The following is a 27,962-nucleotide window of genomic DNA, read 5'->3' on the forward strand; positions in this document are numbered from 1 at the left end:
CATTTTAAACCATGTTAGAGAACTTCCTGGAGCTGCCATAGAGACAACAGCATACAGACAATAAAACTTTATGAGCAATTTAAATTCTCTATCTCCTTAGCAGATGCAGAATAATACTGACAATTGACTGTTTGCAGGTGGCGTATATTTTCCTTTCATTAGCTAGGACTCCGGTTAAACACATATTATTCTTTTATATCAGATTGCCACAATCGTCTACAGGGAAGTTAAATTATTCATGGCTCCTTTTTCACATAATACACTATAAAAGCATACTGCATTTATGTTCGATTAGCCCAATACGTTGTTTATTGTGAACCAACATAGGAAGAGCAATGATTTGTCTATGTTAGGATATTAACAGAAATGGATTGCTGGGGGTGCTGAAGAAAGAAAATGTGTTTTACATTCACTCATCCATACTGTCTATTAATGTTAGTAATACCTGTGTGATACAATTGCAGACCCATGTAATAAATTACATTTTCATGCAACTTTAACCATGTCACCTGCATTACACCCATTAATCCATCTCACTCAGGACTTATTCTAACATCCCAAATCCTGGAGCAATTTGCTACAACTGGAATTAATTTGTTTAAAAGTCAGCCTGCGATTTAAAAAAAAAAAAAGAAAGTTTCCTTCCTCTCTTACAAAATGATTAATCCCCCCTCTACACTGGCCTGAGGACCACAATGGGTAACTTTCCATCACAGACCAGCTCAAGTTTTAAGGTTTGATGCCTTGTGAACATACATAGATATGTAAGCAAAGTAGGATTGTAAGCAAGTTCCTCCTCCAGCCCTGGGCATCTTGGCTGGTAAGCCCTCCTGGTAATTAAACAACACACATGCACTACCAGCTACCTTCACTAAGCATCTTCATTAATAATTATAATAATAATAATAATTATTATTATTATTTCTTGCCTCCACTCACACAACATGGCAGCAGATAGACAGGGCCTTCTTCCTGCTCCCTGCCACAGCCTTTTATACTACTTGCATTCTTCTCCTAGCTATCCAGCTGGTGAGCTAATTACCTCATTAACTCATCAAATTCCCTACAGGTGCAGCTGATCTCCACTAACCCTTCAAATCCAATCAGACCGCCTGGCTGCTGCCTACTCTAACTATACCCAGTGCCCTGTGTTACTGAAGTGACCAGGATGCTAACGCCTGAAAGGGACGATGTTTATAGCTGCTAACAGAACCTTGTTACAAGGATCTTTTTTCCTTTCCAGTGCTGTGATTCCCAAATAATATGACACACAGAACTTGCTTCTAGCTATATATAATGCTATAAGAATTCATATACAATCACACTTTTATGTACGTGCATATACCAGTACACGTATCTAAATATAGTAATATAAAGAAAATGGGTTTGAAGCAGTTAGGGTTGCTACAGACATAACATACCTGACTGAAACGCATGAGAGCAAGGAAATGAAAAGTTAAGTGACCTAACATACCCTCTTCTCTTTCATCCACAGACACACACCTTACCATTACCGTAACTACCACATACTGCAGCCTTGCCGCTGTCTCCCTCAACACTCCCTGTACCACACTCCTTTTCCAAACTACCATCTCCTAGCAGGGTTAGTTGTGGATGTTTGTCATGGTGTGATGTGCTTGGAGAGGACATTCTGGTAGAGGGAGCGATGGAAGGCTGGCAGCCCTAGAGGGACAGAGTCAGTTGTAATGCCTGCTCTACAAACCCGTTGTGTGAGCTTCAACAAGTCATTTCACCTCTCTGTGCTCCCGTCCCCCTGCCACCTCTCGGCTGCCTTGTCTACTGAGATGTGTGACTCTTTCGAGCAGGGGCTGTCTCACTGCGTGTGTGTACAGTGCCTACCATGCTGGGGACCCAATTTTGGTTGGACCACTACTGTAATATAAACAAACAACAACAACATTACAATTTCAAACTCTGATATATTGTAACTCTCTGAGGGTGGAAGCAAATGTTGTGTGTTCCACTGGAAAGCTGGGACCTCACACTGATGCACGGCTGATTTGTTCCTATCCTGAGCCTTGGGCAAGTGCAATTTTGCAGGTTAAATCCCATCCTGGGGGGGAAACAACATTTCTCTGGTAAACTGATGATAAATAAGAAGGCAACTGACTGAAAATGAAAAACAGTCACTCAGATACTGTGGTGGTGGCATGGTATGAAAACAGAGCAGTGCTCCTCAGGTGTTAAAAGCTAGTCTTGGCAAAGTTAGATTATCCCTGGAAAAGGTGCTCTCATGAGACTTCAGGTACATCCTGGTTTGGCTGGGCTGGAAACACTGTTGCCCAATTCCTCTCCCCAGTACAGGGAATTCTGCTGTACTTGGGGTGCAATGGAATCCTCTTCCCCAGGCCACATAGTCACAGAACAGCTGTTTTTGCACTCCCAGGACTATGATTCTGCTGTTTACCCGCATCATCTGTAATTCTACTGCAGTTCTAGAACGGTCAGCTCCGTCAAGTTATTTAGTAGCGACTTAGCTTTACGCCCATGTGCAAAAACGAAATGTATTACAATAAAACAGAAAACGAAATCCAAAATTATAAAATGTTAAAATACATATAAAGAAAGATTAAAAAGAATATAAACTGTTAATTATATATAACCACCGCACCACTTGCTTCTCCTTATAGTACTGGCTGGCCACGCAAATAGAGCAACTGCTCAGCTCACAGACACATTGTCAGTTCCTAACAAATATTCTGTTTTTTGAGAGGTCATAGAAAAAGGCATCTGGGACAAAAACATTGCAGAGCCATATTGACCTTAACTGACAACATAAATTCCAACATAACAAATAATGGGGTAGGTCTTCTACCTGCCCTGAGGCACACTGACAAAGGCATTCTACAGCAAATATTCCTTCTGGAAAAAAGTAATTGATTTGGGATCAGGAAGGAATTCCCCGCCCCCTCCCCCCCGGATCAGACAGGCAGATACCCTGGGGGATTTTCACCTTCCTCTGCAGCATGAGGCATGGGTCACTTGCAGGTTTAAACTAGTGTAAATGGTGAACTCTTTGTAACTTGAAGGCTTTAAACCATGGTTTGAGGACTTCAGTAATTCAGCCAGAGGTGAGGGGTCTACTACAGGAGTGGGTGGGTGAGACTCTGTTGCCTACAGGAGGTCAGACTAGATAATCATGATGGTCCCTTCTGATCTTAAAGTCTACGAGTATCTTACAGGCCAATTTCTTCCCTTCAATGTACACACCTGGCTTCCACTAACTCCAGTGAGACCTCTGTGAGCCACTGGGGGCAGGATTTGCCCTTCTATTTGTGGCTAGGTCATATTAAAGATAGAACTGAGTCTCAAAATCAAAAGCTCCATATCTCAGCTCCCTTGAAATTTGGAGAAGTTTGGCCTTTGCTATGTGTTTAGATGCCTGTATTAAAATAAGCATTTAAGATCTGCAGTGGGTATACAGAGATGGTAGGTTGTAAGACTTTAGGTGCTGCATGCATTTCAGTGCTGCACAGTGTGGAATCAAGACTGAGACGCTTCAGCACAGTTGTTGGGATTAAAGCACACCAAAGTCTGCAGCAACGTGCTATAAATATATATTTGAGCCCTGAGCCAACTGCATAAACTCGGAAGCAGCCTGTTTCATTCGAAGGGTTTGGGTCAGCAAGAGCCTGAATTTGAGTCTTGGAGGCACATGCACAGCAGAGCTGGCTCCACCAGGGATGGATCACTGATTGGCAAGGGCAAGGCCCGTCTTCAGTTGAATATTGCTCCCGCTTAGCTCTCAGTACTGAGGGCATTCAAAGGCAAAAAGAGACAGTGAAAAGGGTAAGGCAGAATACAGAGGAAACACAAAATGTGAGATCATCACTTTGGGTATTTTGAAAACAAATGTCTAGCTTGGAGTGAGGGATGTGGCTGACCTTAGCAAGCATCCACTCTGGGATGGCATCTTGGGAGACAAAATCTCAAGTGAACAGCTTGTAAGATTTGGGTGCCACTTCTAAACTACCTCATCTGAACCCTCAGCCCCAAGACTAAAGCTGACAACTCTAGCTCCACATACAATCACCACTTTCTTGGCCCAACTTCAGTTAATATGACATGGGTGCACAAGCAGATTCACAACAAACCATAAATCCTTCTACTCTTGAGGCAAACCGAAGTGCTGCGTAGAGATGCCTTAATGCAGTGGTTCTCAAAGCCGGTCCACCGCTTGTTCAGGGAAAGCCCCTGGCGGGCCGGACCGGTTTGTTTACCTGTTGCGCCCGCAGGTTCGGCCAATCGCGGCTCCCACTGGCCGCGGTTTGCTGCTCCAGGCCAATGGGGGCTGCGGGAAGCGGCGCGGGCCAAGGGACTCAGGGTTTGGAGTTTTTTATTTTTAAGGAAATGGTGCGCATAGTTTGATCCTAGAGCTATGAGTTTCTTTAGGTTTGTCTACACGGTGGGATAATGTGGGTGTAGACATTGTTGGTGCTGTTTGAAACAGTACTACATTAAGTGCAGTAGAGAACTTTTAGTACACACCAACAGGGTCTACACAGACCAGTGTGTAACACATTAGTGCACTTTAGAAATCTCCTTAAAGCATATTATCCCACTGTGTAAACAAGCCCTTTGCATCATGAATTCAGTGTTAGCTTCCATACTGTGGTACATCACTACAGCCATATTGCCACCCTGATTTAGTAGCAATAAGTGATGCAGGAAGCAGACAGAGCTGTCAGAAACAGGGTTGACTGAACATTGAGGGTGTGTCTTCACTAGCAGCAAAGGCATGTTCTTACAACATATTAGCTAACACAAGATAACTAACACAAGGCAAAATCTAACTGGAGGCAGTCTGTAGTTTTCCACAAGTTAGCAGGGCAAACCCTAGGCTTCTCCATAGGCTTTACCTCAACCTGCTAACTTGTGTTAAAACTACAAACTCTCTGTCTTCGATCGGATTTTACCTCATGCCAGTTACCACAGGTTAGGACCCCTGGAGGTACTTCCATTCTGTTCAGAAAAGACCCTCAAAGCTGGGATGTCCAGAGCTCTTGGGTCTCCAAACTTGGAGCCTGATCACCTCCTTGAGGGGGCCAAACTTCCACAATTCCCACTGGATTCATTCAGAGATGAGGTTGCTCGGCACCTCTCATACCACACCCCCAACCATGTTTCCAATCTTTTGGGTCCAGAGAATGGATCCAGTTCCTTTGAGCTAATATTTTGAAAACAATGTTTTCCACTACATAACAACTGCTTATCCCAGAATATGTGGATGGCATGAGCTATAAATCTCCCACTTACCCACCCAGAGAATCATGGTATTGCCATCAGAGAAGGAATTACACATAAGCAATAAAATGCATTTCCCCACCACATAACTGGGAAAGCAAATAAGATAGAGGACGTTTTATAAGGTACATTCCACACTGCAGCACGTGCACCAATGTAGTTTCATTGGTGCAAGTTCTCTTGGCAGAAATTCCTTTATTTACTTATAGTTGCTCGTGATTTATTGTTTCCCACCCTCCCACTCCTATAATAAATGTTTGCTTAGCTTTAAACACACTATTATGGATTCAGATTGTAAGATTTACCCTTATGGAATTTAACAACCTTTTCCTTTCTCAACAGCAGACTTGGTACAGTGAGTGGGATTTTTTTTAAATCTACTGGACAGACAGTACCTGGCTAATTTATCACTGGGATTTGTCCAGCTTCATTTCTTAGCTGTAGAACATAGGTACATAGACTCTAAGCACTCAAGTCAAGAAATAGCACTTTCAGAAAGGTACGTACCTAATAGCTGCACCCCACGGGTGAGTCCGTATACGTCAATCAAAGCCCACAGGGGTTCCGTGATCCTCACCCCACTGAAGAACAACATTGCAGCAGAGTCATTGACCCGATAAAACACCCGGCCCTTTTTGTCCACCCAGAATGCTATGATGTTTCCTTCATTTGCAAACTCTTCTGGAAGGGCCTTGGCCCAGAATCCACTCTGGGAAACCAAGTCCGGGCAAGCATACTTTGGCAATGTGTCAGGATTAATCCGGGAGGGATCCTTGGAAGTAAATCCGAGTCGGAGAGCCCCACTCCAGCAACACTGCTTCTTTGTTATCTGCAAAGATAACAGCAATAAGAACATCTTGTATTCCAATAGCACTTTACAGGCTATGAGCTCCATGCCGTGCCATCCTGAAGGCCTCCTGCATGGTTCTGAGCACTCTCAGCTCCCACTGGATTGGGTCCTGTATGTTCTAGAATAATTTAATCCAACACTAAAAATGTTTGCCACTTCTGGGGTAGGACATGGCATCTGCATAACAGCACACAGCAACACTGCAGAAAAGGTTAAGACGTAAAGTAAAAGAGACTATCAAGTTAAAACTACAGGGGGAATATAATTAGCCCTGGCGCACGAACTAAATTCCATTTCTGGGGTAATTACATTCTGCCTAGCAAACCTACTCTTGGCAGACGCGCCAAAAAATCTTTTCTGGTCAGAGGATTTTACATCTCATATGAAAGACGACACCTCCAGCAGCCCATAGCACTGTGCTAGGGCATTGGTTCTTTCTTGACTCAGGGTGCCTACTGAAAACCATTGCTGCTTCTTACAGCACCTTAAGGCTTTCCTAAGAGGTCTCCCAGCTACGTAAAAAACGATCTGGCGCCTGCTTAGCTTGTCAGATGGGATGACATCACAGCCCTACGGTAGCTGATTTGGATGCAGCAAAATGCAATAAAGCATATTTAATTACATTAACTATATAAACTGGAAATGACAGAAGTCCATTCGTCGCTGAAAAACTGGGATTATTTATTGCAGCAATTTCACTGCAAATCCTAAATCCTCCTGGAACCTAGATAATTATGGCCTCATTGTACAACTTGCTACACAATCTCTTGCCAATATTTTACACTAATCACATGCTACCCAAGTAAATATTCATATGGCGATATAGGGAGTATGTCCCATTGTATTCATCAGCCCTACAAATAAACAGTTGCCAACACAGGCTGACTATAGGTAAACTATAGGTAGTATCAGGGTTAAAATCTAGTGTAAACCCTACCAAGCATTTGCATAGCTGGACCCCCAAACACACTAATTTTTGCTTAAAAAAAAAAAAGGCAATGATTAATGATGGGCCAAATCCTCTACTCAGCAAACACCCCTATTTGACGGGCTTGGGAGGTCCACAGGGCGTGGGATGGGGAGGGAACAGGCCTCTGCTATGCCTAGACTGTCAAGCAGTAGCTAAGGTGTTCCATGACAGCTACCGCAGTCTGGGACTGCTGCTTCCTACATCCCACCTCCACAGATCCACTAACTCTAGCCCCAGCCACACCCACTGCCTGGAATTCCACCTCCGAGAAGCTCCATCAGAACACAGATCTGCATCACACCGGACATCTTCACTTGCCGGCACTCTGGCCTGCCGAACAACTCTGGATGCATTGCCCTCTGGGCTTCTTAGAAGACTTAGAGCAGCAGAGAAGGGTGTAGGACTAATTCTGAAATGACATCTGGCAAACAGGATCAAATCCCACAGCCCCTCACTCAGTCCTGTAGTGAGAGTTTTGCCTGAACAGGAGGAGCTGCAGGATTTGATGCATAGAAAAGAAGTTGGTGAGAATCTGACATACAAAGCACAAAAGCTTAGAGATGGCAGTTTGGGGAAAGAAAGGAAAGAAAGACTGCTGGAAATGGACTCAGCAGAAAACAGACACAGAAAGGCAAAGGCATTCTTCAGATTTATGTCAATCCCCAAAGCACTTTTTCTGCTTATGCTTGTTGATTATTCATGTGCAAAATTCCCATTACTTTCAGTGGGAGCTCTGCTCATAAATCCCTTGTGCACAGATGAAAGTCCTGCCCGCTAATCCTTCATGTGCGTTTTATGGAAGATAAAATCCTAATATACATGGTCAAATACAAACATCGAGCTTCCTGGGTAGGGACAGGAGAACTGGTTCAGAACATAGAAATGACCCACAATCTTTGCCTAAAATGCAAACCTTTGGTGAGGTTTTTCAAAAACAAAATAATTAGTTAACTCTCATCTCCCATCCCAACCATCTCATCATTTGTCAGGGTCATTTGTCTCTGTATTTCCCAACTTCTGACCAAAAATGCCATGCTACTAGATCAGTCCTGCTGCATTTCCAGCCTGCATGGAAGCAGGAAGAACCAAACAGAAAATGAATAGAAGCCTGTGTGAGGGATTTTTCCACCCAAGGGCCAGAGCCAGAGAGGTATTGAGTGCTCTCATTTCCTACTAAATTCAGTGGGAATAAATGAGGAAGCTTGGCACCTCTCAGGAAGCACTCAACTCCAAGTTCAGGTTCCACATTTGCAGACCCAAGAGCTTTGGATATTTCAGAGACACACTCAGTCTTTTAAGGTCTTATCTGAATTGAAAGGAAGAACCTCCGAGCCTTTGGATGTGCCCTAAAGGTTGTTCAGCCCCTAAAGAGCTGTAACTAAACCCCTTCGGCTCTCAATACAAGGAAGAGCACACGATCTACAAGTCAGGCTGCATGTGGTTTGAGTGAAGGCTTTGGTGCAAAGGGATATCTGGCCAGGAGAAGTGGTGTCCTCCAGGAGAAGCCCTCAGGAGCAATCTGTGTCGCCCTTCAGTGCACATTCCACAAAGGAGGCGAATCAATCTGGTCCCAGTGAGGAAGCAGGATTTCTGCAACCTCGTCTTCTCTGATCTTGACAGATGCAATCTTGGCCTGCTCATATCCCCATTGCTGCAAAGATTATTCTCCTGGCCCATCACTCTGATCATCTGACCCTTCTCTCTGCATCCCTCTACTGGCTCCCCTTTCTGTATCACATCAAACACAAGCTGCTTGTCTTCACTTTCCGGGTCCTTCATGACCTATACCCATCCTACTTATCTCTCATGCGCCACCTAGATGTCCATTCCCGCCTCCGACCGGCCCATGGTGCCAGTCTCCATCGCCCACTAGTTACATTTTCAAGCAAACATATTTGTGCTTTCTCATGTGCTGCCCCTCATGCTTGGGAGGAGCTCCCTGAAAACACTGGCAAAGCGACCATATTACCCTCTGTCACATCCCTCCTTAAAATTCTCCTTTGCTGCGATGCCTACAAAAAAATAAACCTAAACTAGGGTTAGGCTGCTGGTGCACTGACAGCACTGCCTGTCATGCTGACCGGTATTGTCTCATTATTTCCTTGTATTGTCCCATCTATCTATACCTTTCTCTGGTCATATTGTAAGTTCTTTGGGGCAGGGACTGTCTTTTTGTTCTGCATCTGTACAGCACCTAGCAAAGTAGGGTCCTGGTCTATGACTAGGGTCCCTAGACACAATGATAAATGAAATAATTAATAAGAATACTAATAAAGCACCAGGATGGCACAGGCACGAGGTCTGTGAGACCAAGAGCCTAGGATTCTGCATTCCAGGAATGGGATGGAAAACATAGGAACATAAGAATGGTCATATTGGGTCAGACCAAAGATCCATCTAGCCAAGTATCCTGTCTTCCAACAGGGGCCAATGTCAGATGCCCCAGAAGGAATGAACAGAACAGTGAATCATTGAGTGATCCATCTTCTGTTGTCCATTCCCAGCTTCTGGCAAACAGAGGCTAGGGTCACCATCCCTGCCCATCCTGGCTAATAGCCATTGATGGACCTATCCTCCATTAACTTATCTAGTTCTTTTTTGAACCCTGTTACAGTCTTCACAACATGCTGTGGCAAAGTGTTCCACAGGTTGACTGTGTGTTGGGTGAAGAGGTCTGGTACTAGACCTAAGACTCCACAATGGGCAACCTATCTCAGTGTTGATATACACTCACTACCATGAGCCATACTTCCCTCACCCCAGACTCCCATCTATGCTTTTCTGGGAACTATGTTATATACAGGTTTTGCTATAACTCACTCATATTTTACACCTAGTCTTTCCTGCCAGTACTTGAGGCTGTTACAACAGCAATGAGGGAGGAGTCATTTACTCACCTTTAACCTGACTTGCTCGTAGATCACGATAGGCCTGTTGCTGAAGGTAATGGCATTGCAGAAGCTGGCTTGCCGCTTCACTGCCTTCTGTGCCGTGTCCATGATGATCTGGGACCCCTTGGCATGGGGATGGAAAAGTAGCGGGCTGATTGACAAAGCTCCGCAGTGCGTGATGGGAAGACAATGCTTCTGCTTGTGGTGGCATCGGTGAGAGGAAGCCGGGAAGGGTCCACCTATAGAGTCTGAGACAGCGTTAAAAAAAAGTGACACTTTAAATCTGATCTGAGTAATAATGGGAATCTCTCAGTGCCAAATCACAAGGCTAATTTACAGGGAACTGCAGTGTGAGATAAGAGCTAGTCTCAATGCCTACACTGTAAATCACTAAAAAGTCTTTCTACAGTATCTTGAACATAATAAATGTCTATAACCATATAGACAGCTGCCCTCTAGACAGTCTGATGATGCAGAGCATGACACAGGGAAAGCAGCTCAGCATCGGAGTGTATGGAAAGTTTCAGTGACACGTTTTCAGAAACAGAGGTCAAAACTCAGTTCTGAAAATTTACCTGCAAATGTGCACGTGCAACTGCATACCATTCAGGTGAATGCATGCACAGATGGCTGGTAGTCCCCACTTCCAGACTGCTTCCCTGCCCATCCACCACCAAGATGCACCTACACCTGACCTGTCCCGCCACCCCTACCTTCCAACTGCAGCCCCACCAGTCCCTCCCCTTGGTTTGCTCCCGAAATGCTGCTGTATCCAGCGTCCTCCTGCACCTTGCCCGTTGTCTCTCTCTCCACTCACACTCTGTAATGCCACGTTCCAGTAACCTCCTACTGCCAACCCAGCTGGTCTCCTGCACCAACCAACATCCTTCCTCCCTGCTTTCTCCCCCAATGCTTCACCAGCTGCAACCTTAGGTGAGCTACCATTTTTACACCAAAAAGAAAAGGAGTACTTGTGGCACCTTAGAGACTAACAAATTTATTTGAGCATAAGCTTTCGTGAGCTACAGCTCACTTCATTGGATGCATGAAGCTTATGCTCAAATAAATTTGTTAGTCTCTAGAGTGCCATAAGTCCTCCTTTTCTTTTTGCGAATACAGACTAACACAGCTGCTACTCTGCAACCTACCATTTTTACACCGTCATTCAGGAATGAGGAGGTAATGGTTATGGTGGAGCAGGGGAGCTAAGAGGTGCATGAAGCAGGGCAGTGATTATGTGCATGTCTAGCCAGGGATCCAAAGAGACAGTTTATCAATTAATTGACCTGGTCACTGCAGTAGCTTTATTGGTTCATGAATGAATTGATTCATCTTCATTTCTTCATAACATACAAAGCATGCAGCAGTTTGAACACAAAACAATCATTATGTCAAGAACAAGTCATCTGCTTCTTTCTCCACCTGCACAATACTGTGTATATGTACACTGGTGGAAGGGTCCATAGAAATAAGATACAGAATGTCAACAGAAATAAATTGATTTGATGGTACATGAGAAACACAACCAAAGCAATGTTAACTCATGTGTTAACAATGCCATCCTGCTGTGTCAGTTTATTTCATAAATTACACACAACTAAATATCAATAATAAATTCTGTAACCTTCAGACTGCATGGGCTACATGGAAGTAAGCATCAAATGAAAACTCCTTGGGTAGTTTAGTTGGCCACAATGGTGTTTTTGTATGAGTACCGCAGAGTCATAAAAATTACTTGGGCAAAATTATAATTCTGCATTATCTCTAATCTAGACAGTAACAGATCATCAGAACTGGACCCCACTCTTTCCAGACATTGTGGTAGTTCAAATCTGTATCTAGACTTGGTTTCTTAAGTCTGTTATTGTACTGGGTCTGAACCAAATCCCCAAACTTTGGAAAAGTTTTGATTCTAATCAGAACTGTAACTCAGCCCCTTTGCTAGTCTAGATGCAGACCCAAATTGCTCTTAATTCACCCTTTCATCATTTTCTCACTACTACCTATAGATGTGGCAGAAATGCCAAAATCTAGGACTTGTAAAACTAGACCAGGTATATACAGGAGAAGAAAATGTCTGTAGGTAATAATCCTGCTTTAGCAGGGAGAGGGACTGGGGGACATACAAAACACACAGCACTTTCAACACAAAACACTCATTATATTGAGAGTAAGTCATCTGTCTCTTTTTCTCATACACAGCCTGGTGTGTGGGCATGGGGGCGGGGCAAGGATGTTCATAGAAATCAGATAAAGAATACCAATTGAAAATACTTGATTATTTGACCCAATGGATTGGGAGCAGGTGGCTTGCAGAAGTAACAGTTTGCGTGTGGAGTGTGTGTGGGGAACGGCAGCTGGAAAAGTATGGGGAAAGCACAGGTGGAGCAGCCAACAAGAGAGAGATAGAGATTAGTATTTTCTACAGGAATGTTGGTCAGATGTAATATGACTGATGGGGTGCATGTAGTCCAGTATCTTGCTCTGACAGTGCCAGGTGTTTCAGAGGAAGGTGCAGAAAACCCTGCAGTAGGCAGATATGGAATAAGCTGTGGAGGTTTCTTCCTAAACCCGTATGTGGTTAAAGGCCCTGAAGTATGAGGATTTACACCCCTTCTAAAACTCTTAGATTTTAAAAAAATCATAACTCTGGTTATCCATATAAATGTCCAATCCTTTTCTGAATTCTACTACATTCTTGGCCTCAGTGATATGTTGTGGCGATCAGTTCCTAAGGCTAAATGTGTATTCTGTGAAAAAATATTTTCTTGTATCAGTTTTCAATCTGCTTCCTTTCAATCTCATTGAACACCCCTTTGTTCTTGTATTATGAGATAGTACTCGATCTACCTTATCTACACTATTCAGTATTTTATATACCTTTATTGTGTCTGCTCATTGGTCTCCTTTCTAAAGTAAACAACCCCAGTCATTTCAATCTCTCTTCAGATGGAAGAGAGGCCTCTAATTTTTTCCAGGCCTCTAATTTTTCTCATTGCTCATCCCTTAGTTGCCTTTCTATTTCTGCTATATCCTCCTTAACAACAGAGGCCCAGATCCTCAAAGGCCCAGATCCCATGGATGGGAGTTAGGCGCCTAGATATTTTTGAGGGTCTGGGCCAGGGTGACTAGAACTGAACACAGTATTCCAGGTGAGAACTCCATCTCTAACTTCTATGACTCCTCTAAAATATGCATAGTCTTTTTGCCATTTGTGCAATGAGCCATGTGCTCCCAGTTCTTTTGAGAGAATATAGTAAATTATTTGGTTTCTAGCTAATTTAAAGTCAATTAAGTTAACTTTATTGGTAAAATGACAGATTCCCAAAAGCTAGATCCACCTTGGGGAAAGCTGCATTGACAAAGCTGCATCAGAGTGAAATTTTCCCCACAGAAGTTCACATGAACATTTTTCAGAGTAGCAGCCGTGTTAGTCTGTATTCGCAAAAAGAAAAGGAGTACTTGTGGCCTCTAAGGTGCCATAAGTACTCCTTTTTATGAACATTTTTGCTATTCCATTCTGAGGCATATCAAATTTTCTATTTCATTTGCTGTAAAATTTGCAAATTAAAAATGGCAAATATCAGATGTTTACCAGTTGAACTGATGTTTACTTAAAGAAATACTGAATTGTGGTTTTGTTGCTCAGGAGTGAGAATTTCCCCATTTTTACACAAAGTTCCTGGTTTTGGTGGAAAACCCTACAAAATTTCAATTGCTTTTTCCACAAAAATGGACCATTTTTGAAAATTTACAGCGAGATATGAAAAATTCTGGTTTTGACCATTTCTAGTTTTGTCTGAAATTTTCACACACCTCTGTGTGTTGGTTTCCAAAAGATACATGTGTGTGAAAGAGAAGAAAGTAACAGGAAATAAGGTCATCATTTCAAGCTGCCTTTTCTGGCTGGCTGAAGTGATCCCACCTAACTTCACTGTGTGACCCCGAAGTAAGTCATTAGTACTTGATCACACTCAAAGGTCTCATTGGCTTCAGACACCACAGTTAAAAGCAGAGTAAAAGAACATAAACAAAACATCAGGATCCGTCTCGGAAAAGTCAAGGACAAGACAAAGGGGGAGTGATAGGGAGAGCTGTGTCTACTGTACAAAAGAGTGAGGGCTGACATGATTACAGACTATAAATACCTTCAAGAGTAATATATTACAATGAAAGGGAATTATTCACCACCTTGGAAGATGGCAGGAAAAGAGCAATGGCAGAAAGCTAGGGAAGGAAGTGTTTAGGTTAGCTGTTAAGAAATAATTCTAGACAGTGAGAGGAATTTAGCAGTTGAACAGATTTCCAGGAGTGAAGTCATTTTCTCTGTGGTGATTCCAACAGAAGAGAGGATAAGATAGTGAGAATGAGGCAGTGTGTAATCCTGATAAATGAAATGGGTCAGGTTAGGTGAACCAAGTATTCTTTTCTGGCCCTACAGCCCAGCATGATTCGTTATGATCCAGCCATATCTGCCAACAAGTTTAACAGTCAAACTCAAGGACATAAAAAGGATTTGGAAACATTTTACTAGACTTGCATTGAGAAGCCGAAAGCTTTAATCTTATTGCCATGATTATAAGAACGGCTGTAGCTCTCTGAGGGACATCATGCCCTTTTAAAACATGGAAATGGAATGACCAAAACTGCTGACAGTTTTCTAAACAGGCTCCAATAACAATGCTGCATATGTCCAATGCATCTGCTGTAGGAGCATTACACAGCCCTAGGGAGCTGTGCGATTCTACAGAAACAATATTAGTAGAACACTTATTTACAGTGACAATTTGGCACTGCAGAAAGCAAACAGGAATGAAGCCATCTTAGAACAATGCCTGAAAGGCTCATAATGTGACCTTTGCATTTCAAACAGACACTCAGCGCAACCCACAAGATCACAACCCTCAGGAATAGAGAAAGTTGACTTGGTAGTAGAATCCACATGCAACAGGTTATCAATACAAATAGAGAAGGCGATTCCCTTCTCCCATACCTTATTTAAGGACAAAATCTTTGGGTCCTTACTCAGGGAAGACTCCAATTCAATGGAAGTTTGCCTGAGTAAGGACCTCAGGAAACAGTCCTTAATAAAAAAGCGTGCCCAGACATTAATATGGTTGGTGCCTTGCAGTAATAATGGTAGTGATGGGCCAGATACTAAGGTCCTTACTCATTTTTTTCTGGGGCAAAACTTCCATTCCAAAAGTGAGTTAGTGTGATGGCCACCGTCTTGGCCAAGACCACAGATCTTCGGAGCTAAAACCATGAGTATCTACAGCTTGACCTAACAGAGGTGGCCTCTGTAGTTGGAGGCTGCAGCAGACACATCCCTCTATGGATTGGGCACAGAGGAGCATGCGTAGCGAACACCATCAAGGGGGCTATACTAGCATGTCAGGATTTGGCTGAATACACCTAACAGAAACCCTTTGTTAAAAGCACTGAGGCCTGATCCACAGTCTGAACTTCTCCATATTCCCAGATTAAAAATCACTATGATATTCTGCATGCTGATTGCAAACACTACTGCTCATGTGATGTATACAGTAATTTTAGATCCCGCCCCCGGCATGGTTCAACTGTGTGATATGGAATTAAGTTAAATTTGTAAGGCCAGATTCTCAGCTGATACAAACAGGCATAGCTCTGTTGACATCAGTGGAGTCATAGCAGCTGAGAATCTGGCTCATCAAGCTCTGCTCCAACGTATCTTAGGGTACACCTACACTACCCGCCAGATTGGTGGGCAGCGATCGATCCAGCGGGGATCGATTTATCATGTCTAGTCTAGACGCAATAAATCTACCCCCCCTGAGTGCTCTCCCATCGACTCCTGTACTCCACCACCGTGAGAGGTGCAGGCGGAGTCGACGGGGGAGCGGCAGCAGTCGACTCACCATAGTGAAGACACCGTGGTGAGTAGGTCTAAGTACGTTGACTTCAGCTACGTTATTCACGAAGCTGAAGTTGCATAACTTAGATTGATCCCCCCAATCCCCAGTGTAGACCAGGGCTAAGGAAGACGGGAACAGTTGCTCAGAAACGAACTTTGCAAAGAAAGGTAGATTTGAGAGAAGGTGGAAATTTGAGAGCTTCCTCAAGGACAATGCAAGGTTCTTACTACACAGTGTGACTTGTAAACCAGCAAGGGAGTAACACTTCCAAGTGACAAGATGGTGTTATGATGACACGTTATAATTATAACAACAGCCTGTATCCCCCAGGGCCTCCACAAATGCCACAAGACAACAGGTCACAAGAACAAAATCACAACTGTACTAAGACACCACCCCAGGTATTTGTATCTGCCAAATTGCTACAAATACAGAGGAACGCCACTGACTTGAGCAGGTTTCCTCCAGATTTACAACAGCATTGCTGAGAACAGCATCTGCCCCACTGTGATGAATAAAAATCAGGACAGACCAAAATTTTCACATCACACCTGACAGAGGCTGCTGAATGCAATGTTGTTATAGTCATGTCGGTCCCAGGATATTAGAGAGACATTTTGGGTGAGGTAATATCTTTTATTGGACCAACTTGTGAGAGAGACAAGCTTTCAAGCTACACAGAGTCATTTCAGAAGTTAACACAGAAACCAAATGCTCGGTTTTGTAGGAACATCCAAGGGAGGAGACAAAGAGGGAGGAAACCTTTGGGAGGTGGGCCTTTTGCACATTTCTCCACACTCGTGTGTTGGAGGACGGAGTCACAGGCCACAAACCCACAGATTCCATGGAACCGGCACTAATTCCAGGTGAAGACAAGGAGGCTTGGTCCATTTGTAGGCCCTTCTGTGTGCCCTTCTTCCTGCCCACTCTCTTTGGCAACATGTCTCCATTGGAGCCAGCAGCTCTCCCACTGTGAAAACATGCTAGAGCTGTACCACATTTCTGCCTTGATCTCTGCAACACCAGTAGGGAGACAGTGAGCCGATCCCCCCTACCCCCATGCATTCCCAGATCTGCGGAGGGGCCTTCATGGACTCCCGATGAACTGGCAGAGGGGGACACTGCCGCAGAAGTGGCTAACTTCCCCTTCTACTTGTGACAGATGACCCTCCAATCATGGACTTCAGGAGCACAATCAGGCGTACCATGATTTATAATTCAGATTCATCTGAGCTCTTGATGTTCTCAGCTTAATAAAATGCACTCACGAAGCCTGTTAGCATTCTTCCCCAGCAGCACCCGTGCGCTGTGAAAATTTGGCTATGAGAAAAGGGGTTGTTTATCAAAAAGGTTGCTTAAGGGTTGGTTTGTTTTTTTAAGAACATTTTTCCTATTGAAATTGTTTCGACTGACATTGTTTGTGTGATACTGTGTGGAGAACAAAAAAAAGTTCATTTCAAATAGCATCCCACCTACAAGGCATTCAAGAAGTGCTTTGCAGAGAGTTAGAATCAAGAGACACTTAGAGATAATGGTCTTGGGTGTAAAACCTGAAGAGAAGTGATTGCAAGCACGTCACAGCGACTGCCATGCAAGCAGGAACTGGAGAAAACAATTCCGTGTCCAGCTGCAGAGGAAGAGAAAAGAGCTGAGGAGTACCAGTAACAGAGATGAAGGTACCAAGTATCAGAGGGGTAGCCATGTTAGCCTGTATCCACAAAAACAATGAGGAGTCCGGTGGCACCTTAGAGACTAACAGATTTATTTGGGCATAAGGTGAAGGTAATTTTCCTTGCAGACTAGTTACAATGAGAAGGAATAGACCCAGGCAGTAAGGGAGAGTTATGATTGTTATCTTCTCATCTGAAGAAGGTTAAAGTATGATTTGTAATCTATCAAGCTGCACCATGACATATATAACAAAGACAGGAAGGGAAGAAAGAGAACACGTGTAAAAAAAAAACGCATGAGAAATAAGGTTGCGTGAGAGAATGTCTTGCTCTGGCAGTGTGTTTATGCTGCAGAAACAAGAGATCCCTGCCCTGGAAGAGCAAGCGTGCTGCAATCAGAAAGAAGTTGCCGATGGGTTGGAGAATAGGGAGACAATTTCCACTGTGGAGAATTAAGATTAGTGAGATGAAGCCTCAAAGGGACTCATTGAACTGCATTTCTGCTCCTTGATACGTTACCCATGTATGTACACCAAGATACCGAAAGGATCAACGTGATTGTTAGTAAAAGCCTGGGAAGAAACTATGATCATTTCTTGTTCTAGAGCTTCAGATTTTGCCTACAAAAATTCATGGCAAACTACAAGATAGACACATTACTGAACATGAACAGTAGCTCATGGGCAAGGGAAACTCAAAACGGGTCTCAAAACCAATTTTCCCACATGTGAACTGTCTCAGGAAAGAGTGTGAGGGATGTGGGGGAATTGTAAAAATACTATAAAGGACTACTAGGTTTTCCTACTTTGCCACAGCAAACATGTTTTTTGTTCTTGATGGAGCAAGAAACTGCATGTCTCCAATGTGAGTCTAAGTCTCCCTGTGCCTAGTACACCAAGTAAAGTGTTTAAGAACAACTCCATCCCTCTTAAAGGTTTACTACTCTTTTGACACTGCCAGGTCATTGTTACCAGGGGTTACTACTGACCATATAATTACCAAGACAAAAACTGCACATTTCCAGAAGGAAAAGTACATAGTTTGGTATGTGTCAGATGGGGTCTAAATGAGGTGTTGGGATCTAAATTAGCTGTTACCACTCAAGAAAGATCTTGGAGTCATTGTGGATAGTTTTCTGAAAACATCCAATAAATGTGCAGTGGCAGTCAAAAAAGCAAACAGAATATTGAGAATCATTAAGAAAGGAATAGATAATAAGACAGAAAATATCATATTGCCTCTATATAAATCCATGGTACACCCACATCTTGAATACTGCGTGCAGATGTTGTCACCCCATCTCAAAAAAGATATATTGGAATTGGAAAAAGTTCAGAAAAGAGGAACCAAAATGATTAGGGGTATGAAAAGGCTGCCATATGAGAGAGATTAATATGACTGGAACTTTTCAGTTTGGAAAAAAGATGACTAAGGGGGGATATGAGAGAGGTCTATAAAATCATGACTGGTGTGGAGAAAGTAAATAAAGAAGTGTTATTTACGCTTTCTCATAACACAAGAATTAGGGGTCACCCAATGAAATTAATAGGCAGCAGGTTTAAAACAAACAAAAGGAAGTATTTTTTCACACAACACACAGTCAACCTGTGGAACTCCTCACCAGAGGATGTTGTGAAGGCCAAGACTATAATAGGGTTCAAAAAAGAACTAGATATATTCATGGAGGATAGGTTCATCAATGGCTATTAACCAGAATGGGCGGGGATGGTGTCCCAAGCCTGTGTTTGCCAGAAGTTGGGAATGAGTGAAAGGGAATGGATCACTTGATGATCACCTGTTCTGTTCATTCCCTCTGGGGCATGTAGCATTGGCCACGGTTGGAAGACAGGATACTGGGCTAGATGGACTTTTGGTCTGACCCAGTATGGCCGTTCTTATGTTCTTAATGCTAAATAGACAAAGGCCAACATAGATGGGTTCAAACTGGAACACCAGATCCAAATCACCTTCAATATTAGGCTAGATGGGGTTTTAACTTTGTGGGCTAGATCTGAACCTCCACTCAAAACGCTGAAATAGTTCAACTCCACATTTCAATGTCACAGCTCACGTCCATTTCTAGTCAAAAGCACAGCTACACCAAACAGCTGTTCGGAATGCAAAGGGTCCCCATGGAAACGGAGGTGTCATCTTACCCAATATGTTGTGGGTGTATTTAAAGATTCAGGAACCTCTGAACATGGAATCATCCTTACCCAGAAGTTTGGGGCTACGGAATACAGTGTGGTCCAATGGACAGGGCACAGAACTCAGATGCACAAGACTTGCAATCGACTTCCCATCTTGATCATTGATTTGAGCAAGTCTTTTCCCCTCGATCTGCCTCCTCTTCCCCTACTATCTTTTGGTAGCATGCTCTGTTTAGGTGGTAAGCTCTTCAAGGCAGGAACTGTTCCCCACTAAGTGTCTGTATGGAGCTCAGCACCGTGGGGCCTGAATATGGCTGGGACCTTGAGTTACTATCATCATACAACTAAATAATATCAATTCAAAAATGACTTCCCAATCAGCAGGTTGCCAGGGTGATTTTTTTCATAGGGTTCAACTGCTTTTCAATTTATCCCTGATTTTCTCTGCCTTCCTGGAGCTTTAAAATCCCACTTCTTCCCGTCCCCAACCCCCAGAGGCATATTCTGCCCTGCAGGGTGAATTCCACTGAATATTACTGAGTTCCTCTATAAAAGAGGTTCTCTTCCTGCAGGGCAGGTGGAATTTCCATGCTCTGGGGGCAGTAATGGAACCCTAGTTATTTTATGGTTGAGCAGATTCTTTCACACAGCATTATATTTTCTTCAGTACTCCTTCATTTTATAAGATGTCTGCTGTCTCATGAACACAAATGCTTAGGACATTTGAGCAGGGTTCTTCTCTGCTTCTTTTAAACGTACTTCCCCCAGTTACATTCACTGGATCTCCTCAATGGCATGTGATTTCTCTCTCACTTTTTTTACGTGCAGCTTGGCAACATGATAGAAGGACAGATTATACACCTGACCTGAGGAAGCAGTATGGCCTAGTGGGTATAGTACTGGACTTGGATTAAGGAGGCCTGTGGAATATTCCAGCTGTGCCACTGACATGCTGCATGATGGCATGCACATACACTCAGCCCCGCACTCCCAGCACCCCCGACGGTGATCACGTGGGCACGCACGCCCAGACCCCCAGGAGTATATTTTGGCGAGTCATTTCATCTCTCTGTTACTCCTCCGACCTCTTGTTTATTGTAAGCTCATTGGGTCAGGGACTGTCTTTTCTTATGTGGTTGTACCGTGCCTACCACAGTGAGAACCTGATCTCAACTGGTACCTCTCGATGTTACCATAATATAAATAATAGTGAGCTAGACGGTACTGACTACAGCCAAAAGTAATTGATACTGCATGCTCTGCCACATCATGCTCTGCGGCACCAATGAATACACAATACTGGCAAATGAGATAGTTGATCAAACTTCAGAAGCCCATACCTACTATTTTCCAGTATAGATGTTGGGACATACTATGACTAGACCAATACTGGGACTATGGTTTAAAGACTCATCTCAAAAGTTACCCTTCCAAATAACATACGTGCCCACCAGTGACTCAAGAGGGGTTGTGAGTCAAAGTTCTGCGGTCCTCTGCTTGTCTAAAGGAGACCAATCTACTAACAAAGCTGCATGATCTCAAGTAGCGTCTATCGTACTATGCTAGGCAAGACAGGTACACCCAAAAGAATGGCCATGTTCTTGCGAAAGGACATGTTAACCAGATAGAATGGCAGCCCCTTCTCGCTCTCCACCTGAAGCCTGAAAAATATCTGAAAGCTTTAGCTAAGCAAAAAGATTAAAGACTTCCCTTGTTAGCTAAGGGATGGTATCTTTCAACAGACAGCTGTTTGTTGTATAGAACAAAAGCAAATCCAGCCGCTTAAAAGAAAAAAACCTTCCCTTTATAAATGTGAAATTAATGTTTTAACTTGGCATCTTCAACAGCTCTACTGTTTGATTATTAAGTGTCTAATTCCTGTTCATTAGAGGAGTGTTTATTCAGTGTCTCTTGCAGTCATTCACAGCAATTTAGTCATTAAAATGGCACAGTATTATGGAAGGAGTGATGGTTCTGCTTTCGGTTCAGCACAGTGCCCAGACTGGGGGAAACTGGGGACAAAGAAGAATATTAAAGGTACCTTTAAAACCTTTCACTGGTGAGATCTTACCGTCATAATCCTTATAGGATCAACTGGCCTCCTTTTCTCATTCACTTAGTCCAGTTAACATTTATTTTTGAGTGGGGCAAGCTTATTTCTAAACCTATTAAACAGACGTTCCCCTGGGGATAATACTGATTTTTGTTAACATAACCTTGTTCTTTTCAGCACTGGTTAGATACTATGGCTAGCTGATGAGACAATCAATAAATTAAACCCTGATCTGAAGCTGCCATCTGGGGTGCAAAGATAGTTCAGTTTCCATTATCATTTTTGTCCTCTATTGGGAGAGCCAACAAGGACAGGAAGTAGCACTGCAAATACTACACTGAAACTGCTGCCCCATTTCAAAGACACCACAGAACAGCCGCTATGTGGAGCTTTAAATGAAATACACAAAATTACCACTGATACACATTCAGATGCCTCCGCCTGTAACATCACCTACATCGTATTCATTGTGATGGTCACATGTAAGAAATGATTAAACCCAGACATTCTTGTACAGATTTTGTTAAGGTAAGCAGTTTCACATAATCTCTCTGATCTATTACAATATGGCCACTCAGATACAAGGAGTGGAAACCTGGCCTCAAAAGGGACTTTAGTCATTTACGTCAATGGGACCAGGATTTCACCCATAGTGTTTGCAGTCTGACCTTTACTGTTTTAAAAGAAAGGGTGAAAGGAAGAAGCAGCTGTGACGGACTTGGAGCTGCTCTGTAATAATTTATGAATACAGTATGTTGATCTGGTTATTAGGCTGTTTACTGAATCAATATATTGGTTTAGTGTAACAGCAGGCTGGAAACAAGCAGGAAGGAAAAATAACAGATCGAGATAAGCTAGCCTTTAGCAAACACTGGAGGGTTGTTACAGGACATGGTAGAGGCATTGGCTCTGAGGAATCTGGCTCGACACCCTGCTGACTCTCTTGGATTGGTTTTCTCCAGAAGGGCTAAAGCCCAGGAACAGTCAAGAACATATGGACTTGGCATGGATTAAAATGGACATTTTCCCTCTCAGGAGAGGAAATAGCTGTTGGGGAGTGGTCAGAGAAACCAGACTGACACAAGTACAATGCTGGCAGACCCCGGTCGTTGTCAGCTAGGACCTTTGGAGCTTAATGCATGAGCCTCTACCGGATGAGCTAAATGACACCTGTCTCTTAGCCAAGGCTGTAGCAGGCTCATCAATCTCTAGTTGGTCTAGCCACCACTAGAGTGGGACAGAGTGCCACATCAAGCAGGCATAGGTTCCACAAGCGCCCACTGGAGTGTATGAAGAAGCAAGGCCTGTCTAAGCCATGCTTTAGGTAAGGGCGACATGCATGGATTCTGTTCTTTAATAGGAACAGTAAGAACAAAGCCCTTGGAGAAAAAGAATTAAAAACTTTTTTGTTTTTGTTTTAAGGCAGCATTCTGATCACTGTATACCACTGGCTCCTGGAGGGAACAATCACAGGTGGCCATCCAAGTCAGACCTGCCAGGAAAGCACAGATGACACATTGGGTACTGCAAGCAGGGGCCTGGCCTATTCCACTGGTGGAGAGATAAAGCCATGAGGCCTGGCACCTGAGGCGGTGCACTCAAGAGAGACCGGAAAGAGGTGCAGTTAGCCCTGCAACCATGACACGTAAATATATACAGGACCTGGTTCTGCTTTCACTTACTCCTGATCTACACTAGTCTAATTACAGTAGTGTAAAACCAACGTATAATCAGGGCTGTCCGTAGGCATACGCAACATATGGGTTGCGTAGGGCACCCAAAAATTTGGGGCACCCCTGAGTCTTAGTGTCCACCCTCCTGCCTCTTCCTATCCCTGTTCTAATCTGACCCTTCCTGAAGGCTCCCACCACAGCTGGCTGCTGCAGCCTGGTGAATCTTCCTCCTGGCGCGATCTAGTACTTAAAAGTGAAAAAGCCTGCCAGACCTATTAGCACAACATTAAAACTGTTAAAAGAAAAGGAGTAATTGTGGCACCTTAGAGACTAACCAATTTATTTGAGCATAAGCTTTCGTGAGCTACAGCTCACTTCATCGGATGCATACTGTGGAAAGTATAGAAGATCTTTTTATACACACAAAGCATGAAAAAATGGGTGTTTACCACTACAAAAGGTTTTCTCTCCCCCCACCCCACACTCCTGCTGGTAATAGCTTATCTAAAGTGATCACTCTCCTTACAATGTGTATGATAATCAAGGTGGGCCATTTCCAGCACAAATCCAGGGTTTAACAAGAACGTCTGGGGGGGGGGGAGGGGGGGGAGGTAGGAAAAACAAAGGGGAAATAGGTTACCTTGCATAATGACTTAGCCACTCCCAGTCTCTATTCAAGCCTAAGTTAATTGTATCCAATTTGCAAATGAATTCCAATTCAACAGTCTCTCGCTGGAGTCTGGTTTTGAAGCTTTTCTGTTGTAATATCGCAACTTTCATGTCTGTAATCACGTGACCAGAGAGATTGAAGTGTTCTCCGACTGGTTTATGAATGTTATAATTCTTGACATCTGATTTGTGTCCATTTATTCTTTTACGTAGAGACTGTCCAGTTTGACCAATGTACGTGGCAGAGGGGCATTGCTGGCACATGATGGCATATATCACATTGGTGGATTTGCAGGTGAACGAGCCTCTGATAGTGTGGCTGATGTTATTAGGCCTTGTGATGGTCTTGTGATCTTCTATACTTTCCACACTATGCATCCGATGAAGTGAGCTGTAGCTCACGAAAGCTTATGCTCAAATAAATTGGTTAGTCTCTAAGGTGCCACAAGTCCTCCTTTTCTTTTTGCGAATACAGCCTAACATGGCTGTTACTCTGAAACCTGTCATTAAAACTGTTAAAGAGCCATTCGAGTGGTAATGAAACCATTTAACAGGCATTTGCCAACCCTCAGGTATATACTGTCAGTTTCTGAATTTACTGACAAATACAGTTGTGCATTACTGTCATATTTACTTCGAACATGTTAGTCTACATGACCTTAGTTTAAAATGTTCTTTAAAAATATTTCATTAGTGTGTTGCTGAAGATTATAAAAATCACATCTCTAAAAAATCATTGCATAGATTTTTAGATGCATAATCTGAGTATTCATCTTTAGCCTTAAATGCTTGGCTCTTAAGATATACAGTTTGTTAAATAAATCCTTCAAAAGACCACCCTTATCTAAAATACACATGCAAGCCCAGGCTGCCGTTGGGCATAGGGGCACCAGTTTAATAATACTGCATAGGGCCCCATAAATCCTAAGGACAGTCCTCATCAGAATCAGGCCAACTGGATTAGACAAAGACAGCAACTCTCACCCAGAATTGTGCCATAGATGCGAGGCCTCCAAGGAATTATACCAGTTGTATATTCAAAAGGTGAGCAATTTCTCATTATTTAAAAAGCATTTTACCCTTCAAATTATGAAGGGAGGCATGGAAACTGATTGGTCACATAAAAGAAGAACAAGGTCTCGCACAGTGTGAAATTAGTGGTCTGTAAATTCAGAACAAAAGGAAACATTACTGCAGACAGCATGTGGGCAGCCTATGGCATTCATTACCACCGGAGGCCAGAGAAACAAGGAGTTTATTTTACCAAGTTTAGATAATCTTGTGGCTAATAACATCTCTAGTTATGCATAATAAGAATAATCAAACCTCAGGCTTCAGGGTAGCTCAACATAGGGACAAAAGGATTTTTTCTCCTTCTCTCCCCAGGTACAGCACTAAAAAATTAGATACATTATAGCGAGACAAGGTGGGTGAGATAATATCTTTGATTGGAGGTAAAAGATATTACCTCACCTGTCTTGTCTCTCTAATATCCTGGGAGCGACACAGCTAAAACAACACTGCATATGTACATTATTTGAGTTATTCTGCCTTCTTTTGAGCATCACGTAGTGGCACAGGTAAAATGACTTGACAGACCAATAGTCTCATACAGCATAAAAGTGCTACAATATTCATGAGAGAAAGGAATGCAGAATAGAAAAAACCCTAGATCTCAAGCTGAACTGAAGCTAAGCTTATTTTTCAGTTGAAAAAGTTTAGACAAGTCTCCTCAGGTCTCATTTACCTTGACACACAACTGATTACTGACCATTACTGAAATTCATCTCCGAAGTCTCAGCTCCTGTCTTCAAATCCCATGAGTCCTATGGCAGGCTGAGAGAACACACTGGTAGAACAGCAGATCAAAGCAAGAAGAGACCCCCAAGTGTTACACACTTGAAACAGTCCACTATGATATCAACAAAGGGAGAGTGGGTCCTGCTGAATATTGAAAAGCTAAGTTCGGGGCCAGGAAAAGGGAGATGAGGGGCTAGTGACAGGTCATGAAGAAACTGGGGAGCCATGGGAATGGAAGAATTGAGTCAGGGAAGAGAGAAAGGAGGATCTGCATGGGTTGAAGGATCAGAAGAGAAGCATATCCACTTCTTTAGGTGCATTGGGGGGGACAGGGGAAGGAGAAAAAGAAGAAACCTCCGATGATTCAGTTAGTATTAGAAACTTCAGCCAAGTGTCTAGACTTTTCAGGGTTTATCCTAAATGTACCTCTAAATATTTTGACATAGACGTATCACTAATATCCTCATAGCACCAGAGACACTGTACACGTTCCCCAAGTCTCATTTCACAGCATGCGTGTGTATGTGCACGTCTCCAAAGAGAATCTTCCGAGTACAAACACTTCACCAATTTTTGCCCATCACCTCATATCCAGAAGGCTATTATTTCCCCTGTGGTTTTAATTGCACACAGTATTCTTATCACTTCCTGTCCTAAAGTGTCGGGTAGAGTTCCTATGAACTGTTAAACAGCCTCCATCCTTCACCCCAAAGGTAGCTGCATTCAGCACAGCACCCACTCTCAGAGGGTTAAGTACAGTTCAGACTTCAAAAGCCAGTTGCATAAAAGCCAGAACCCCACTGCAAATATTTTATGGCCACGTAGTATTTCCATGGACTACAAATCAATGTAAAAGATGTTTTCCTTTCTTCAGGAGGCCGCATATACGCTCTGTTTAAAAAATATGCATTCCCTCTGCTAAATATAAATCCGTAGGGTTTTTTTTTTTTTCCCTTCCAAAAGATTAACTAGTCTCAGTATTTAGGGAATTAATTCTGGAGTCCTTGTAAAAGTGCCAGTGTTCTCTTCCAATTTAAATATAATTTAATGGAAAGTCTATCCTGGGCATAATTTCCATATACACTGCAATAAATTGGACATCATAATATTAAATTTCATGGAAAACAGGAGAAAGAATACATATGGATCTGTCAGGGACAAACCCTTTGTACTTGTCAGGAAGAAAAGGAAGGTGGAAGCAGCAATAGAGAAAACAAAACAGGACCATGGAACAGTCATGAAAACTAACATGTAAGACCAAATGCAGAGAGAACGTGAGTTACATGTTGGGAAGTGGGTGAGAGTCAAAGTCTAAAACGGGATGACTTACATGCTGAAGGGCTGAAAGCAGGTCTACGTTATAGAAGCTGAGACTCTGGTCCAATTCTGATCTCAGGTCCTCCCCCTTTAATCTCCATTTACACTTACGTGAGATCAGAATCAGACCTCTAGACTCAACTCTGAATTGGACCCACCGTCTCTCACTTTAAAAGGTTTGTTTTGGTTTCTTTGTGAGCAAAGTTGTCTGGTCTGAGATAAATTACTTTCCTCTGGTGCAGATATAAGTCCCTGTCTAGACACTACCTCCCTCACCTGGCTATCTTTTACACTCCTGCTCCTAAAAAGAAAAGGAGGACTTGTGGCACCTTAGAGACTAACCAATTTATTTGAGCATAAGCTTTTGTGAGCTACAGCTCACTTCATCGGATGCATTCAGTGGAAAATACAGTGGGGAACAGAGAACCTGAAACAGTGGGTGTTACCATACACACTGTAACGAGAGTGATCAGGTAAGGTGAGCTATTACCAGCAGGAGAGTGCGGGGCGGGGGGGGGGACCTTTTGTAGTGATAATCAAGGTGGGCTGAGGCACAGCGGGGGAGGGGGGAGAATAGTTTTGTGTAATGACCCATCCACTCCCAGTCTTTATTCAAGCCTAAAGTTAATTGTATCCAATTTGCAAATTAATTCCAATTCAGCAGTCTCTCGTTGGAGTCTGTTTTTGAAGTTTTTTTGTTGAAGAATTGCCACTTTTAGGTCTGTAATCGAGTGACCAAAGAGATTGAAGTGTTCTCCGA

At 43.1% G+C, this 27,962-nt stretch overlaps 1 protein-coding gene across 4 annotated transcripts in view; it reads right to left on the reverse strand.

Moving 5' to 3' along the window:
* The window catches only part of NEURL1 (neuralized E3 ubiquitin protein ligase 1), a 266,176-nt gene that overhangs the window by 80,909 nt on the left and 157,305 nt on the right, over nucleotides 1-27,962 (reverse strand). For 3 of the 4 annotated variants that reach the window (XM_007057860.4, XM_043551726.1, XM_037905139.2), the window contains exons 2-3: nucleotides 9,983-10,224; nucleotides 5,773-6,094 (exon numbers count right to left, since the gene is read on the reverse strand). In XM_007057860.4, the coding sequence (XP_007057922.2) occupies nucleotides 5,773-6,094; nucleotides 9,983-10,224 (564 nt within the window). The remainder of the gene's footprint in view (nucleotides 1-5,772; nucleotides 6,095-9,982; nucleotides 10,225-27,962) is intronic. The other variant, XM_043551727.1, reaches the window with a different exon arrangement.

This window comes from Chelonia mydas, chromosome 7 (genome assembly GCF_015237465.2).
Source record: "Chelonia mydas isolate rCheMyd1 chromosome 7, rCheMyd1.pri.v2, whole genome shotgun sequence".
NCBI lineage: Eukaryota > Metazoa > Chordata > Testudines > Cheloniidae > Chelonia > Chelonia mydas.